Genomic DNA, 14,367 nt, shown 5'->3' with positions numbered 1-14,367 from the left:
TAATTATCCTGTTAGTTAAAAAATGTTAGGGTTCCTTGATGACTCTTAATCAATCCCAGTTTAGATTCCAAGTATTCAAAATTAATTTATTTAATATTGTTGTATCAGTGCAACAGAAGATTCACTTAATATTGACAGACCTAGATGGACAAATACATACATGTCTCACCATTTTCAGAATACATAAGAATGGCGAATTCTGTCTTGATGGGATGAATCTTCAATTATTAATCTTGCTTTCAATGGCTTCATCTGTCTTGGTACTACCAATGAATTACACACTTCAAGCACCCCAAAATATAAAGAAAGAGTTAAAGATTTAAATAAAGATTACTTTTTAGTGTATTTTTATTTTATTTAGAGATACAGCATGATGACAAGCCCCTCCAACCCAAAGAGCACACTCTGCCCAATTACACCCATGTGACCAGTTAACCTATGAAGTCTTTGGAATGTGGAAGGAAACCGGAGCACCCAGAGGAAACCCACGCAGTCATGGGGAGAACATACAGACTCCTTATAGACAGTAGTGGGAAATGACCCGGATCACTATCTATTCTACCCTCGCTCAAGAGCTTTTCCCCCAGAGTCTTAAACTAGGCAGATAGTTGAACTCCAGTCCCGGCATAGTTGTAGTGTGAAGGAGGTTTTCTTTGGTCAGCAACGCGTTACAGCATGTAAGGAGCTGAGTTAAAACACAGTACTTCTAAGTGTTCTTATGAGAGATCGTTTCAAATATTGATTAAAATTCCTTCGACTTGTAACAAGTTCTTCTGACTAATGAATGAATATATAATGGCAGACCTGATGTCGAAGGTCAATCACTTAGCAATGCAGTAATAAGTAATCAACAACAGCTGTAAACTACAAGTAAGCGATGAGACCTAGTAGCTAGAAATAAACTGGCAAATCAAATCAGGTGGGACATAACACTAGTACTGTAATAGCATTAATGCTAACCGCTACGCTACTGTGCCACAAGGGATTTTAATGGTATAAAAACTTAAACTAATTCAGTTGAATAAAAACTATGTTGGATCAAACACTCTTCAAATATTACAAGAACTTTTTTTGCCGTCCCATAAAAATGCTAGATTAACTCAGATGAATAATCTGCTAAACCCATTTGTCCTTTCCAAAACAATGCTGTTTCTTAAGTGCATTTCTGGACTTCTCTGTTGTAACGGTAATGTCAAGCATTCACTGTATATTGATTGATATCACTGCTGCATGTCGAGCAGCTACAATGTGAAAACACGTCTTTGTGAAATCTAGGAATTCATGTTTACACATGCAGGTGAAGTGCTGATCCCATTTTGCAATTCTACTTAATTGCAAGTATGCATATATTTAAAAAAACTTGTATCACTGCTTTGAATTTCAATGCAATTGTTCTTCTGCTAAGGGAATTTATTTATATTTTTCAGACTTTATCCGGTGGCTACAACATTACAGCGATACTTACATGAAGACACTGTGCTGCACAATTATCATGTACCAGCTGGGGTATGATATTGATAATTACATTATCAACCACCTTTGGCATATATCCTTAGCGGCCACTTTATTACTACCTGTACCTAATAAATTGGCCACTATGTACTTTCATGGTCGTCTGCTGTTGTAGCACATACACTTCAACATGTGTGTTCAGAGATGTCTTTCTGCACAGCACTATTGTAATGCATGATTATTTGAGTTACTGTCATCTTCCCATCAGCCTGAACCAGTCAGCAATTCTCTGCTTTCCTCTCTCATTAACAAGCCACAGAACTGCTGCTCAATGGATGTTTTTTTGTTTTTCGCACCATTCGCCATAAACTCTAGAGACTGTTATGCACGAAAATTCCAGAAGATCAGCATTTTCTGAGATAGTCAAACCACTCTGTCTGCCACCAACAACTATTCACAGTCAAAGTCACATAGATTACATTTCTTCCCCATTCTGATGTTTGGTCTGAACAACAACTGAACCTTTTGACCATGTCTGTATGCTTTTATGCCTTGAGTTGCTGCCACATGATTGGTTGGTTAGATAATTGCATTAACGAGCAGGTGTACAGGCGTACCCAATAAAGTGGCCACTGAATGTACGTAAACCTTCAAGAGCTCCAGTGTACCATAAGATGTGACTTTTGACTTGTAGTTGCAGGTATTGTGAGCAGTTAGGGGCCCCTTATCTAAGAAAGGATGTGCTGGCATTGGAGAGGGTTCAATGGAGATTCATGAGAATGATCCCAGGAATGACAGGACTGGTGCGCAGTGGACTCTAGAAGAATGAAGGGGGATCTTATTGAATATTGAAAGGTTTGAAAGGCCTAGATAGAGGGGATATGGAGAAGTGGGGGAGCTAAGGACCAGAGGGCACAGCTTCAGAATACAAGGACATTCCTTTAAACAGAGATGAGAAGAAATTTCTTTAGCTAGAGGGTGGTGAACCTTCGGAAATGATTGCCACAGACAATTGTGGAGGCCAAATCATTGGGTATATTTAAAGCTGGGGCTGATAGGTTCTTAATTAGTAAGAGTGTCAAAGGTTACAGGGAAAAGCCAGGAGAATGTGGTTGAGAAGTATAATAAATCAGCCATGATGTAATAGCAGAGCAGACTGGATGAGCCTCATGGCCTATTTCTGCTCTTGTGTCTTATGGTATGGTCTACTGTCAATGTAGATCAGTTTAACACAGTAACACTTGCTGTCTCCTGTGTTCAGCTATCTTAATGAGGCAAACATAATCCAAAAGTACTTAGATTCTCCTGCACCATTGAACTGTGTCTTAATCGGTCGTTCAGGGGACATTTATCCAAAACCATGTCTTAATAATTTGTGTTGTTCAAATTTCTCCAAAACACTACTTTTTTTCAGTTTTAAGCCCTGATTATTTTTCTGAAGACTGGTTGAAGTATTTCCATTATTTTCTGTTTTTATTTATGACTGAAAGAACAGTAATTCTGCTCGTTGTTCCAATTAGAGTAAACAGTAGTCATAGTGTAATCACTCAAATTGAGTATGAGGGCCTAAAGGATTATTCCCTTAATAGAGAATGCCTATGTGTGACATGTTTAACATAGGGAGGCTGATGCACGGGCAGCCCTTGACGGATCAGAGTCAGGGTCCAACAGCATGGAATGCAAGACCCTTCACTGCTGTAGGCTTCCTCCACCTCTACTGCCATTGTAATGTGCCAACATCTTTGACTGGCTCCATCGACAAGACCTTGGTTGGATTGCTCTGTCTGGAACCACACTCTTGCTCCTACTGCTATGGGTAACCCTACGAGGAGCTAAGAACTAGACATCATCACTCCCAGGATCTCAGGAACTCACCATGACAAGATAACGAACCTTGGAGACGGATAAAATAAATATCCTACTTATGGCCTTCTTAAACAAGGAAATTTACAGAATCACCATTCAGTACTCAAGGTTACAATAATCAAAATCTCACACCTTCCATTTTGCCTGCATATACACTTAGTGGTCACTTTATTGGGAACCTCCTGTACACTTGTTTGTTAATGCAAATATCTGATCAGTCAGTCATGTAGCACCAACTCAATACATAAAAGCATGTAGACATGGTCAAGAGGTTCAATTGTTGTTCAGACCAAACATCAGAATGGGAAAGAAGTGTGAGCGAAGTGACTTTGACCATGGAATGAGGTGGTTTGAGAATTACAGGAGCTGCTAATTTCCTGGGATTTTCACACACAACAGTCTGTAAAGTTTACAGAGAATGGTGCAAGAAACAAATAAGCATCGAGTGAGTGACAGTTCTGTGGACGAAAATGCTTTGTTAATGAGAGAGTTCAGAGGAGAATGGCCAGACTGGTTCAAGCTGATGGGAAGACGACAGTAACTCAAATAACCACACATTACAACAGTGGTGTGCAGAAGAGCATCTCTGTGTGCACAACATGTCAAATCTTGAAGTACGTGGGCTACAGCAGCAGAAGGCACAAACAAGAGGTACCTAATAAAGTGAACACTGAATGTACAGGCACACCCATAGGATTGTGGGACTTGAGATTATATTCACAGTGCCAGAATCCATCATTCACCTTTGTTAATAAATGCACTTGTCCACAACTGGGATTCCAATTGGTTCATGTAGCAGGGGAACAGACCCCAAAAGTACGAATCATTTACCTGGTTCTTGTTTCCCTCTCTTGTAGATGTTAGTGCAGGTGGGGCTGTATGCGATGGGAAGGAACTCAGAGATATTTAGCAACCCAGAAAAATATGATCCTGAAAGATGGCTGAAGAGAGAAGACACACGATTCAGACACCTTGCATTTGGGTTTGGACCACGGCAATGCCTTGGGCGCAAGATCGCAGAGACTGAAATATTTGTCTTTTTGATTCATGTAAGTCTGTGATTTCCTGCCAAGGATTAACATAGTTGCAAATACTTGGGTTAGCATGTCTAATAGAATCCATTAAACACAGGATAAGGTATTGGTATGGGTAAGGTATTGGTGTGGGTGGAGAATTGGTTAGCAGACAGGAAGCAAAGAGTGGGAATAAACGGGACCTTTTCAGAATGGCAGGCGGTGACTAGTGGGGTACCGCAAGGCTCAGTGCTGGGACCCCAGTTGTTTACAATATATATTAATGACTTGGATGAGGGAATTAAATGCAGCATCTCCAAGTTTGCGGATGACACGAAGCTGGGTGGCAGTGTTAGCAGTGAGGAGGATGCTAAGAGGATGCAGGGTGACTTGGATAGGTTGGGTGAGTGGGCAAATTCATGGCAGATGCAATTTAATGTGGATAAATGTGAAGTTATCCACTTTGGTGGCAAAAATAGGAAAACAGATTATTATCTGAATGGTGGCTGATTAGGAAAAGGGGAGGTGCAACGAGACCTGCGTGTCATTATACACCAGTCATTGAAAGTGGGCATGCAGGTACAGCAGGCGGTGAAAAAGGCGAATGGTATGCTGGCATTTATAGCGAGAGGATTCGAGTACAGGAGCAGGGAGGTACTACTGCAGTTGTACAAGGCCTTGGTGAGACCACACCTGGAGTATTGTGTGCAGTTTTGGTCCCCTAATCTGAGGAAAGACATCTTTGCCATAGAGGGAGTACAAAGAAGGTTCACCAGATTGATTCCTGGGATGGCAGGACTTTCATATGAAGAAAGACTGGATGAACTGGGCTTGTACTCGTTGGAATTTAGAAGATTGAGGGGGGATCTGATTGAAACGTATAAGATCCTAAAGGGATTGGACAGGCTAGATGCAGGAAGATTGTTCCCGATGTTGGGGAAGTCCAGAACGAGGTGCCACCGTTTGAGGATAGAGGGGAAGCCTTTTAGGACCAAGATTAGGAAAAACTTCTTCACACAGAGAGTGGTGAATCTGTGGAATTCTCTGCCACAGGAAACTGTTGAGGCTAGTTCATTGGCTATATTTAAGAGGGAGTTAGATATGGCCCTTGTGGCTACGGGGGTCAGGGAGTATGGAGGGATGGCTGGGGCAGGGTTCTGAGTTGGATGATCAGCCTTGATCATAATAAATGGCGGTGCAGGCTCAAAGGGCCAAATGGCCTACTCCTGCACCTATTTTCTATGTTTCTATGTTTCTACAGCATTTTAAATATTTTTCTAGTTTCAACAGTATTTTTATGGATATTGCAACACTGCAAATGAGGATCTACAAACACTTCAGGAGTCATGATTCCTGCAAATAATATTACCAGGCTCAAGGACAGCTTCTATCCCACTGTAATATGTCTATTAAATGGTCCCTTAGTACAATAAGGTGGACTTGACCCCTCAAACTACCTTGTTACAGCCTTGCACCTTATTTATTTTTATTGAGAGGTACAGTGTGGAACAGGCCCTTCCGGCCCAACAACAGACACTGCATAGTAATCCACCTATTTGACCCTAGCCTAATTGCAGGACAACTTACACTGACCAATTAACCTAACTAGTACATCTTTGAACTGTGGGAGAAAACCAGAACACCTGGATGAAACCCATGTAGTCACAGGTACAAATTCCTTACAGATGATGTTGGAATTGAACTCTGAAATGACTCCCCAAGCTGTAACAGTGTCGTGCAACTTCTACACTACTGTGGCATCCTAGTGTCTATTTGCACTGTACTTTCTCCATAACTAATACTTTATTCTGCTTTCTATTATTTGTACTACCTCAATGCAATGTTATAATGAAATAATTTGTATCAGTGACATACAAGAAGTTGTTTCACTGTACGTCGATACATGTGACAATATTAACCAATTTACCAGTGAGGTGAGATGAGAAGCTGATAAACAAAAAGGGTTTAAACAATGAACAGAGAAGCAAACAAAATGCATTTTCACTTGCTTGTTTTGTAACATTTCAAGTTCAAGTTCAAGTTTATTTGTTATTGAACCATACACATGTATACAGCTAAACGAAACATCATTCCTCCAGGGCTAAAGTGCCAGTCACAATACATACAGTCGCACACAGCACGTACACATTGTTATGATAGCACATACAGTCACAAAATAATATTAGCACCAGTCCCTGAGTGGCATGGCCTGAAAATTAATGGTGCATGGGATGTTGTCCTAGAGCCATGTTTCTGCAAAAACAAGCACACAGCAGTTCCTCATCTCACATTGGGTCAGTCACACCTGAAAATTAATGGTTTATAGGATGTCCTGGAGCCATGGTTCTGCAAGAACAAGCATGCAGCGTCTCCTCATCTCACATTGGGTCAGCCACTGATGAAGGCAATCCAACTTTTCTTCCAGGGACCAAATACTGGAGGGCAGCACTGATGGAAGAGCTGGCCTGTATGGGCCAGGATTCAACCCATCACGGATTCCAGCACAGCTGCTGTGCCTCTATTCTTTGCCACACCACCTCTGGCGCCTCCTTCCCCTAGTGGTTGTAACAGGCAATGCCACAACATGAGGGCCTGGTCTGTGCAACAACTCAAGGCCACGCAGCTCCTCTGCCAATTTCAAATGTCCAACAAGGTCTTGTGACCACAACAAAAATGGTTCAGACAAATATTTGCACCATTTGTTGGACCCAGAGAGGTTGCTGCGATTAAGTGCGCCACCATCTTACCTGAAGTCCAGGACTTACCAGGATTTGGCTGATCACCTGCTGTTAATGCTGAGCAGTACTAAGTATTGTTAAAGTGGTTGTAATTTGGATGAGTTATTAAACTGAAAAGTGATCTATGTGCTCAGGTAAAGGAACTTTTAAAGAGTAGGAAGTTCTCACTAGAGTCTTGGCCAATATTTATCCTTCATTCAACTTCCTGTTTATCTGTGTTTTGTGGAAGGTTGCTGTACACAAATTGGCTGCATTTCTTTTGTATATTATGATACTTTAATAATATTTAATGGGCTATAAAGAATGTAGGATGTAAGAATCAGGTTTAATATCACTGGCATGAAGTAAGTAGTGATGTAGTGTTCATAGTTGGTGCATTGTCCACTCAGAAATCTGATGGTGGAGGGAAAGAAGCTTTTCCTAAAATGTTGACTGTGTGTCTTTAGGCTCCTGCATCTCCTCCCTGATGTGTCAAGCATAGGGAAATTATTGTCTTCTTTTTAAATCATATGTTAAGTTTAAGTTAGTTTTAAAAAACACAGTAATAATTATGTCTGTGATCATTTTGTTTTCTTTTAGATGCTCCAAAACTTTCAGATTGAAACTGATCTAACGACTGAGGTGAAATCCACGTTCAGCTTGATCCTTATCCCTGACAAACCCATTGTCCTAAAGTTCAAGGCCATCAAATGAAGAGAAATGGAATATGTTTCTGTAATGAGGTTTTCCTTTCATTAGTCTTGAAAAATTCTGTTTAACCAGTAATGGGTTAATATAATGGTATATGTCTGTGTCAATGCATTTTAGAGCCAGAGAGATATATAGCATGAAACCAGATCTTTCAGCTCAACTCATTCATGCCAACCAAGCTGCCGATCTGAGTTACTTGCTTGCATTTGACTGATTTCCCTTTAAACTTCCCTACCCACGTACCTGTCCAAATAGCTTTATGAAACATTGTAATTGTACCACCTCCTTGCTAACATTAGCATGTTTAACTAACTACATGAGGTTGGATGTCCTACTGTTTGTTCACTTGTGATGAGAATAGAAACCCAATATAAGCCAGCAAGAACTACGTTTTCCCCACTGTGCTCACAATATTCTGCGTGAACACTAAGCTATAATGTTTCCTCTTGGTGCTCTGTGTAATACAGTCAAAAATTTATTGTGGGTAAACAGGTGAGCAGAATGGGAAAAATACAGTTCTTGTGTTTCCATCCTTATCGTGATTGAACAAAATGTAGGGAATCACGCCATTATATTGTTACTTCACTTATCATAATTTATGACTTATTAGGGCCACAAAGTCTGGCAAACTATTTTATATCTTGTACACAGTCCAAAAGCATGCTGGTTAGTACGTTAATTGTAAATTTTCCTGTGATTAGGCTAGGGGTTAAATCGGTGAGTTGCTGAGCAGTGTGGCTCATGGGGCCGAAAGGGCCTGTTCCACACTGTATTTCTAAATAAAATGAAATTTATAAAATTCATTTATTTAGTGATGCAGCCCTTCCAGCGCTTCGAGCCATGCTGCCCCTGCAACCCCATAACCCTGATTAACCCTAACCTAATCACGGGACAATTTACAATGACCAGTTGACCTACCCAGTCTCTGAGAGGAAACCACTGCACCCAGGGAAATCCCATTCATTGAATGGGAAGGACGTACAGAGACTCCTTAAAGAATGGCACCAGCATTGATCTTTGAACTCCAGAATGGTCTGGGATGTAACATCGTCGCACTGACCACTACACTACGGTGGTGCCTAAATATAATTATATAAGAGAGTTTTCCATTTTAAAGCTTATAAATACTTTGTGCCTAATATATATATGCAGTTATTTTGAAATGAAACACTAGAAGAATATTTCCTGCATGTTGCTAGTATTGATTTCAACATGATATGTTCAAAGAAAGTGCTCTGTATATTGACTGTGTTATGTTACTAGCACTGTTACCGCTTGTGCAAGTTTTCACGGTATCACTTCAGAGACGAGCAAAAACCCAAGCTAACATTGCAATACAGTATGGAAATTGTGTTCTATTGGCAGAAGAAGTATGTTTTGGATAAGAAGTTTTGATACTTCAAAGCATTATTTCAGGAAATTAATCCCCAACACACTGGTCAACCATCAAATATTAATAAAGCTAGACTATCTCATTATTCTGATGAAGGTTCTGCACCCATAATGTCAATTGTTTATTCACTTCCACAGATGCTGTCTAACTTGCTAAGATCCTCTAGCATTTTGTGTGTGTATCTCACTGTCACTTGTTTGAGGAAGTGCTGTGCATAATATTGTTCCTGTGATTCCTACGTTGCAAAGCGCTAGCTGGAAAACAGTTTTGGATGTCCTGATGTGGTTAAAGGGTCTAAATGATTATCAGACAATTCTGGAGAGATGAATCAAAGAAACAATGTCCACACCAACCATCAATAATAATAATCACTTTAAGTTCAAAAAATTATTCTATTGACATGTTATTGTTAGATTAGAAACAAAATATGTAAGATATTTTTGATTTTTTTTGCCTCATCTATCTTTCTTGATAACTTGTAAACCAAGATAATTTGAATGGCAGTGATAATGGTGGGTATTATGTATCAATGTTGGGTGTATATGACACCAAAAAAATTGTTTTAAAATTGTTTCATAAAATAGTAACCTTTTGAATTTAAAATAAAGTTTTACTGTCTTTCTATCATTCAGTGACTTATGAGAACCAAGAATATTCAAGTGACAATCACATCAACCTCAATCTTACTAAGTAACTGAACAGGAACGAGGGGTTGAAAGACCAATTTCAGTTCCTAATGTGTATGCTCTTTGTCTGAAAATTTTAACTTGTACATTGTGATCTTTATATATTTTCATAACTTTGTCATTATTACTTATCAAACTAAAAGCTATTAAAAGTGCCAAGGGTTTGTTTAACAAAATCAAAGACTAGAGAAGTACACACCTTAATATTTGCTTTATTCACCTGTTCACCCATCATTTCGTATGCCTCCCCTTGCCCCACCCCTCCAATCCATTCATTCAGACTTTGGCTCTCTGTCTGAGGGTAAGATAGGAAGGTGTTGGGGGTGGGGGGTTGTGGGGAAGGGGATAATATGAGAAGCTGGGAGGTAATAGGTGGAGACAAAGGGCTGAAGAGGAAGGAATTTGACAGTAGCCCATGGAATAAATGGAAGGAGGTGAGGAACCAGAGAGAGGAAGTTGTGGGGGATAGAAAAGGCAGGGAAAGAGAAGTGAAAACAAAAAGGGAGGACAGAGGGGAGAAATCGATGTTGATGCTGTCAGAAAGGAGACTACCAAGAAAGAATATGAGGTGTTGCCCCTCTAACCCTTCTCAGCTGGACTCACCTATCAACCAGCAGTTCCTAGTCTGATCTACCTCTCCCTATAACTCAGGTCCTAGAATTCCTTCCCCCCCCCCCCACCCCAACTTTCATTCTGATTCCTATCTCTTTCTTTCCAGTCCTGATGAAGAGTCTCAGCCCAAAACATCAACTATTCATTCTTTCCATAGATGCTACCTGACCTGCTGAGTTCCTCCAACATTTTGTATGTGTTGCTCCAGATTTCCAGCGTCTGCAGAATCTCTTGTCTCTATTAAAGTGGGGCGTTTCTTAAACAGGTGGCAAAGAGGCCAATCAAATTTAAGGGTGTTAATTAACTGGGCCTTGGAGTGACTTTCACTTGATAGAGGGGAGACTATGAGGAACCTATGAGATTATTATGAGCATGTCCCCAGAGCTCGAGGGCAGACAGGCTAGGATTTTAAAGATTAGCTTTCTTTGTCACATGTACATTACAACACACAGTGAAATGCAATGTTTTGCACCAACAGCCAACACAGTCCAGGAGTGTGCTTGGGACAGCCAGCGAGTGTCACCATGCTTCTGGTGCCAACATATCAGCCTAACCTGTACATTGCTGGAATGTGGGAGGAAATCCACAAGGAAAGAGCATACAAATTATTTGCAGACAGCAGTGGAAAATGAACCCAGATCACTGGCACTGTAAAATGTCACGCTAAATACTCGATTGGCTAAATGGCCTACTTTTGCTCCTACATCTTATGGTCTAAACACTATGCTATTGTGTCACCCTTCATTTACTGGAACGTAGGAAACTGATGGGTGATGTTATAGAGGTGTATAAAATCACAACATGCACACAGATGGGGTGAATGCACACAGTCTTTTTCCCAGAGAAAGGGAAGCAAAAACTAGAGGGCATAGGTTTAAGGTGAGAATGGAAAGATTTAAAAGAGTAATTTCTTCACACATTCAGTGGTGGGTATATGGGACGAGCTGCTAGAGGAAGCAATTGAGAAAGTTGGATAGGAAAAGGAGGGATATGGGCAATGGGGCTAGATGAGCTGCTTGGTCCACATGGGTAAGTTGGACTGAAGGGCTTGCATCTGTGCTGAATTACTCTGTGACTCCATGAATGTGTTGAAAGACTCAATCAGAAGTAAAAAGGTAGCAACAGGAGATGAACAGGAGAGTGGAAGTGACTATGGCTACAAAGAGGGAAGTAAACGGTGGAGTGGAACAGGATTAGACAGTACTGCTGCTATAACCACGTCCATCTATTACAGCAATGACATCAAAGACCCCACCAAATGCTCCATCCTGCCAGATAACATCAAAGGATGACGTCATCCACATTCTAACCATTAGAAGACTGAGCTTGGAGTCTCTAACATAAAGATCAACATATAACAGAGTAGGCGTTCCCAACCTTTTTTCTGCCATGGACCCCTACCAGTAACTGAGGGGTCTGTGGACTCCAGTTTGGGAACGGTGAACTAGAGGTGTTGTACTCTCCAAGAGATGAATAAAGTGTCATCTAGTCTCAGACCCCAAGTGTATAAATACACTATAATGCTTTTCACCCCTTCTGAATTTATAAAAAAAAAAGCTAAACTATTGCAGATCTTTATTAGATCATATTTTATTAATGTGTGAAACTGCATAAACAATTTTTCCACAAGGTAGAATAGTTATACTGGTCATTCTACAAATCAATAAACACACATATCAAAAATTAATAATTTACATTTTCACTTTGGCAAAAATAGCTATAAAATTCCTTTACATTTAGTTTTTCTCTGTCAGTGTTCCAAGTGCAAAAATAACCTGATCCTTAAATAAAAAAGCAGAAATTATATCCTCTTTTTTAAATGGTGTTGGTTTAATCAACAAATTAGTTACTTGCCACTGTCATTGCTTTAAATATAACCATGCATTCGGTTGAAATATCCTCTGACAGTGCCTCTGAAATCCAGGACCAAGCATCCCATATCAGTTTCAGCTCAGATGTAAATCTGAAGCATGTTTCTGTCAAAATTGAATAAGAAAATATTAGCAAAGTCTCTAGGTTGCTACACTGCTGCTTTCATACAGGAAGGCTGTGGAAGCTTTCTGTGGATGCAAATGAGATTTATCAGGATGGTGCCTGGATTAGAGAGTGTGTTTTTTATAGGGATGGGTTGAGCAAGGCAGGGTTTTTCTTTTTGGAATGAAGAAAGATGAGAGGTGACTTTACAGAGGTATACAGGATGATCAGAACCAAAGATCAAATGGACGTCCTGAGAATGTTTCCCAGGGCAGAAATGGCTAATAAGAGAGGGCATAACTTTAAGGTGACTGGAGGTAATTGTAGGGGGATGTTAGAGGTAGATTTTTTACATCGTGAGTGGTGAGTGTGTGGAATGTGCTGCCAGGGGTGGTAGTGGAGGCAGATACATTAGAGACATTTAAGAGACTGTTAGGTAGGCACAAGGATGTAAGAAAAATAGGGGGCTATGTGGAAGGAAAGGTTAGATTGATCTTAGAATAGGTGAAAAGGTCGGCACAATTTCATGGACCGAACAGCTTGTACTGTGCTGCACTGCTATGTTCTATGATATGTGGCTAGTCCTAACTGAGGGAGTACTGAAACAAGGTAGCTAGTAAATACAAACAGAATGCAGGAGAAACTTTGCAATTCAAACACAACCTGCATCCACAGGGAGTGATTGAGGCAATTTCAGGGTAAGGGAAAGGCTAAAATTTATTCCCCATTCCTATTTCGCCTTCAGAGTAATGTCAATAAACCACTTCAGTCTTATTTGTCAAGAGGTGTTACCACAGTGCTACAGGGTGGGCAGCAGTGAGGGAGTGGTGGGTTTCGGCAATTAAACACAATGGTGATGACAGCACAGCAATCTGTTTAAGTGTCTGTGCGTAAGACTTGGAGAGGTAGCTGCAGTGATAGTATTTCTATTGCCTGATGCCCCTGAGCATCTAGGTTGGGAGGGCCTGTCAGAGTGGCCCACATTGAGTTTGGTACAGAGTTTCAGAGACTGTGGCTTTGAAGGAACAATATATAAAGGGTGGCTGGGTAAACCCATGAAGGATTCAAATATTCAAGTAAAGTATCAAAGTATATCAAAAATATCAAAGTAAATCTATTATCAAAGTACATATATATCACTATATACTACCCTGAGATTCATTTTCTTGCAGGCATTCACAATAGAACAGAGAAATGCTATAGAATCAATGAAAAAAAGCTACATACAAAGACAAACAACTAATATGCAAAAGGAGACGAACTGCAAATACTAAATAAATAAATATTGAGAACAGGATTTGTAGTCATTGAAAGTGAGTCAAGTGTTGATGTGAGTTATCAGCACTGGTTCAGGATCCTGATGGTTGAAAGATAACTGTTCCTGAACCTGGTGATATGGGATCTAAAGCTCCTGTGAACAACACACACAAAATGCCGGAGGAACTCAGCAGGCCAGGTAGCATCAGGTCCTGATGGAGGGTCTCAGCCCAAAACGCTGACTGTTTACTCTGTTCCATAGATGCTGCCCGGCCTGCTGAGTTCCTCCAGCATTTTGTGTGTGTCACTTGGACTTCCAGCATCTGCAGATTTTCTTGTGTTTGTGATTCTAAGGCTCCTGTACCTCCTTTCCGATGACAGCAATAAGAAGAGAGAATGGCCTGGATGGTGGGGAGGGAGATGGATATGGGGCAGATGAATTCAGGGTGAGGGGAGCTTGTGGGCAGTATAAACACTGGTATGGATTGGATGCACCCAGTGTCTATTTTGTGTGCTGTAAATTTTATATCATTTTGTTCTAGGGCCCATAAACTGTGGGAAATATTACTACTGAACTTACATCTAATCATATCTTTATTAAATTCTTAACCATTCTCTTTACTTTAGGCAGTTACCAATCTGGTCCTTTTTGCCCGGGCTTAGATTCCTCATCTGAGCCTGATGGG

General features: G+C 40.4%; 2 protein-coding genes across 3 annotated transcripts in view; one reads left to right on the top strand and one right to left on the bottom strand.

Moving 5' to 3' along the window:
* Window positions 1-9,995, top strand: part of LOC134358347 (cholesterol side-chain cleavage enzyme, mitochondrial-like) — a 44,580-nt gene extending 34,585 nt beyond the window's left edge. For both annotated transcript variants that reach the window (XM_063070470.1, XM_063070469.1), the window contains exons 7-9: window positions 1,428-1,506; window positions 4,176-4,367; window positions 7,649-9,995. In XM_063070470.1, coding sequence (XP_062926540.1) covers window positions 1,428-1,506; window positions 4,176-4,367; window positions 7,649-7,762 — 385 coding nt within the window. In that variant the 3' untranslated portion in view covers window positions 7,763-9,995. The remainder of the gene's footprint in view (window positions 1-1,427; window positions 1,507-4,175; window positions 4,368-7,648) is intronic.
* Window positions 9,996-12,102: 2,107 nt separating this feature from the next.
* The window catches only part of ccdc33 (coiled-coil domain containing 33), a 355,995-nt gene continuing 353,730 nt past the window's right edge, over window positions 12,103-14,367 (bottom strand). Inside the window, exon 23 of the mRNA XM_063070154.1 lies at window positions 12,103-12,426. Within this exon, the coding sequence (XP_062926224.1) occupies window positions 12,397-12,426 (30 nt within the window). The 3' untranslated portion in view covers window positions 12,103-12,396. The remainder of the gene's footprint in view (window positions 12,427-14,367) is intronic.

Source organism: Mobula hypostoma, chromosome 18 (genome assembly GCF_963921235.1).
Source record: "Mobula hypostoma chromosome 18, sMobHyp1.1, whole genome shotgun sequence".
NCBI lineage: Eukaryota > Metazoa > Chordata > Chondrichthyes > Myliobatiformes > Myliobatidae > Mobula > Mobula hypostoma.
Note: the sequence above shows the minus strand (reverse complement) of the source record. Positions and strands in the feature narration are given on the sequence as shown.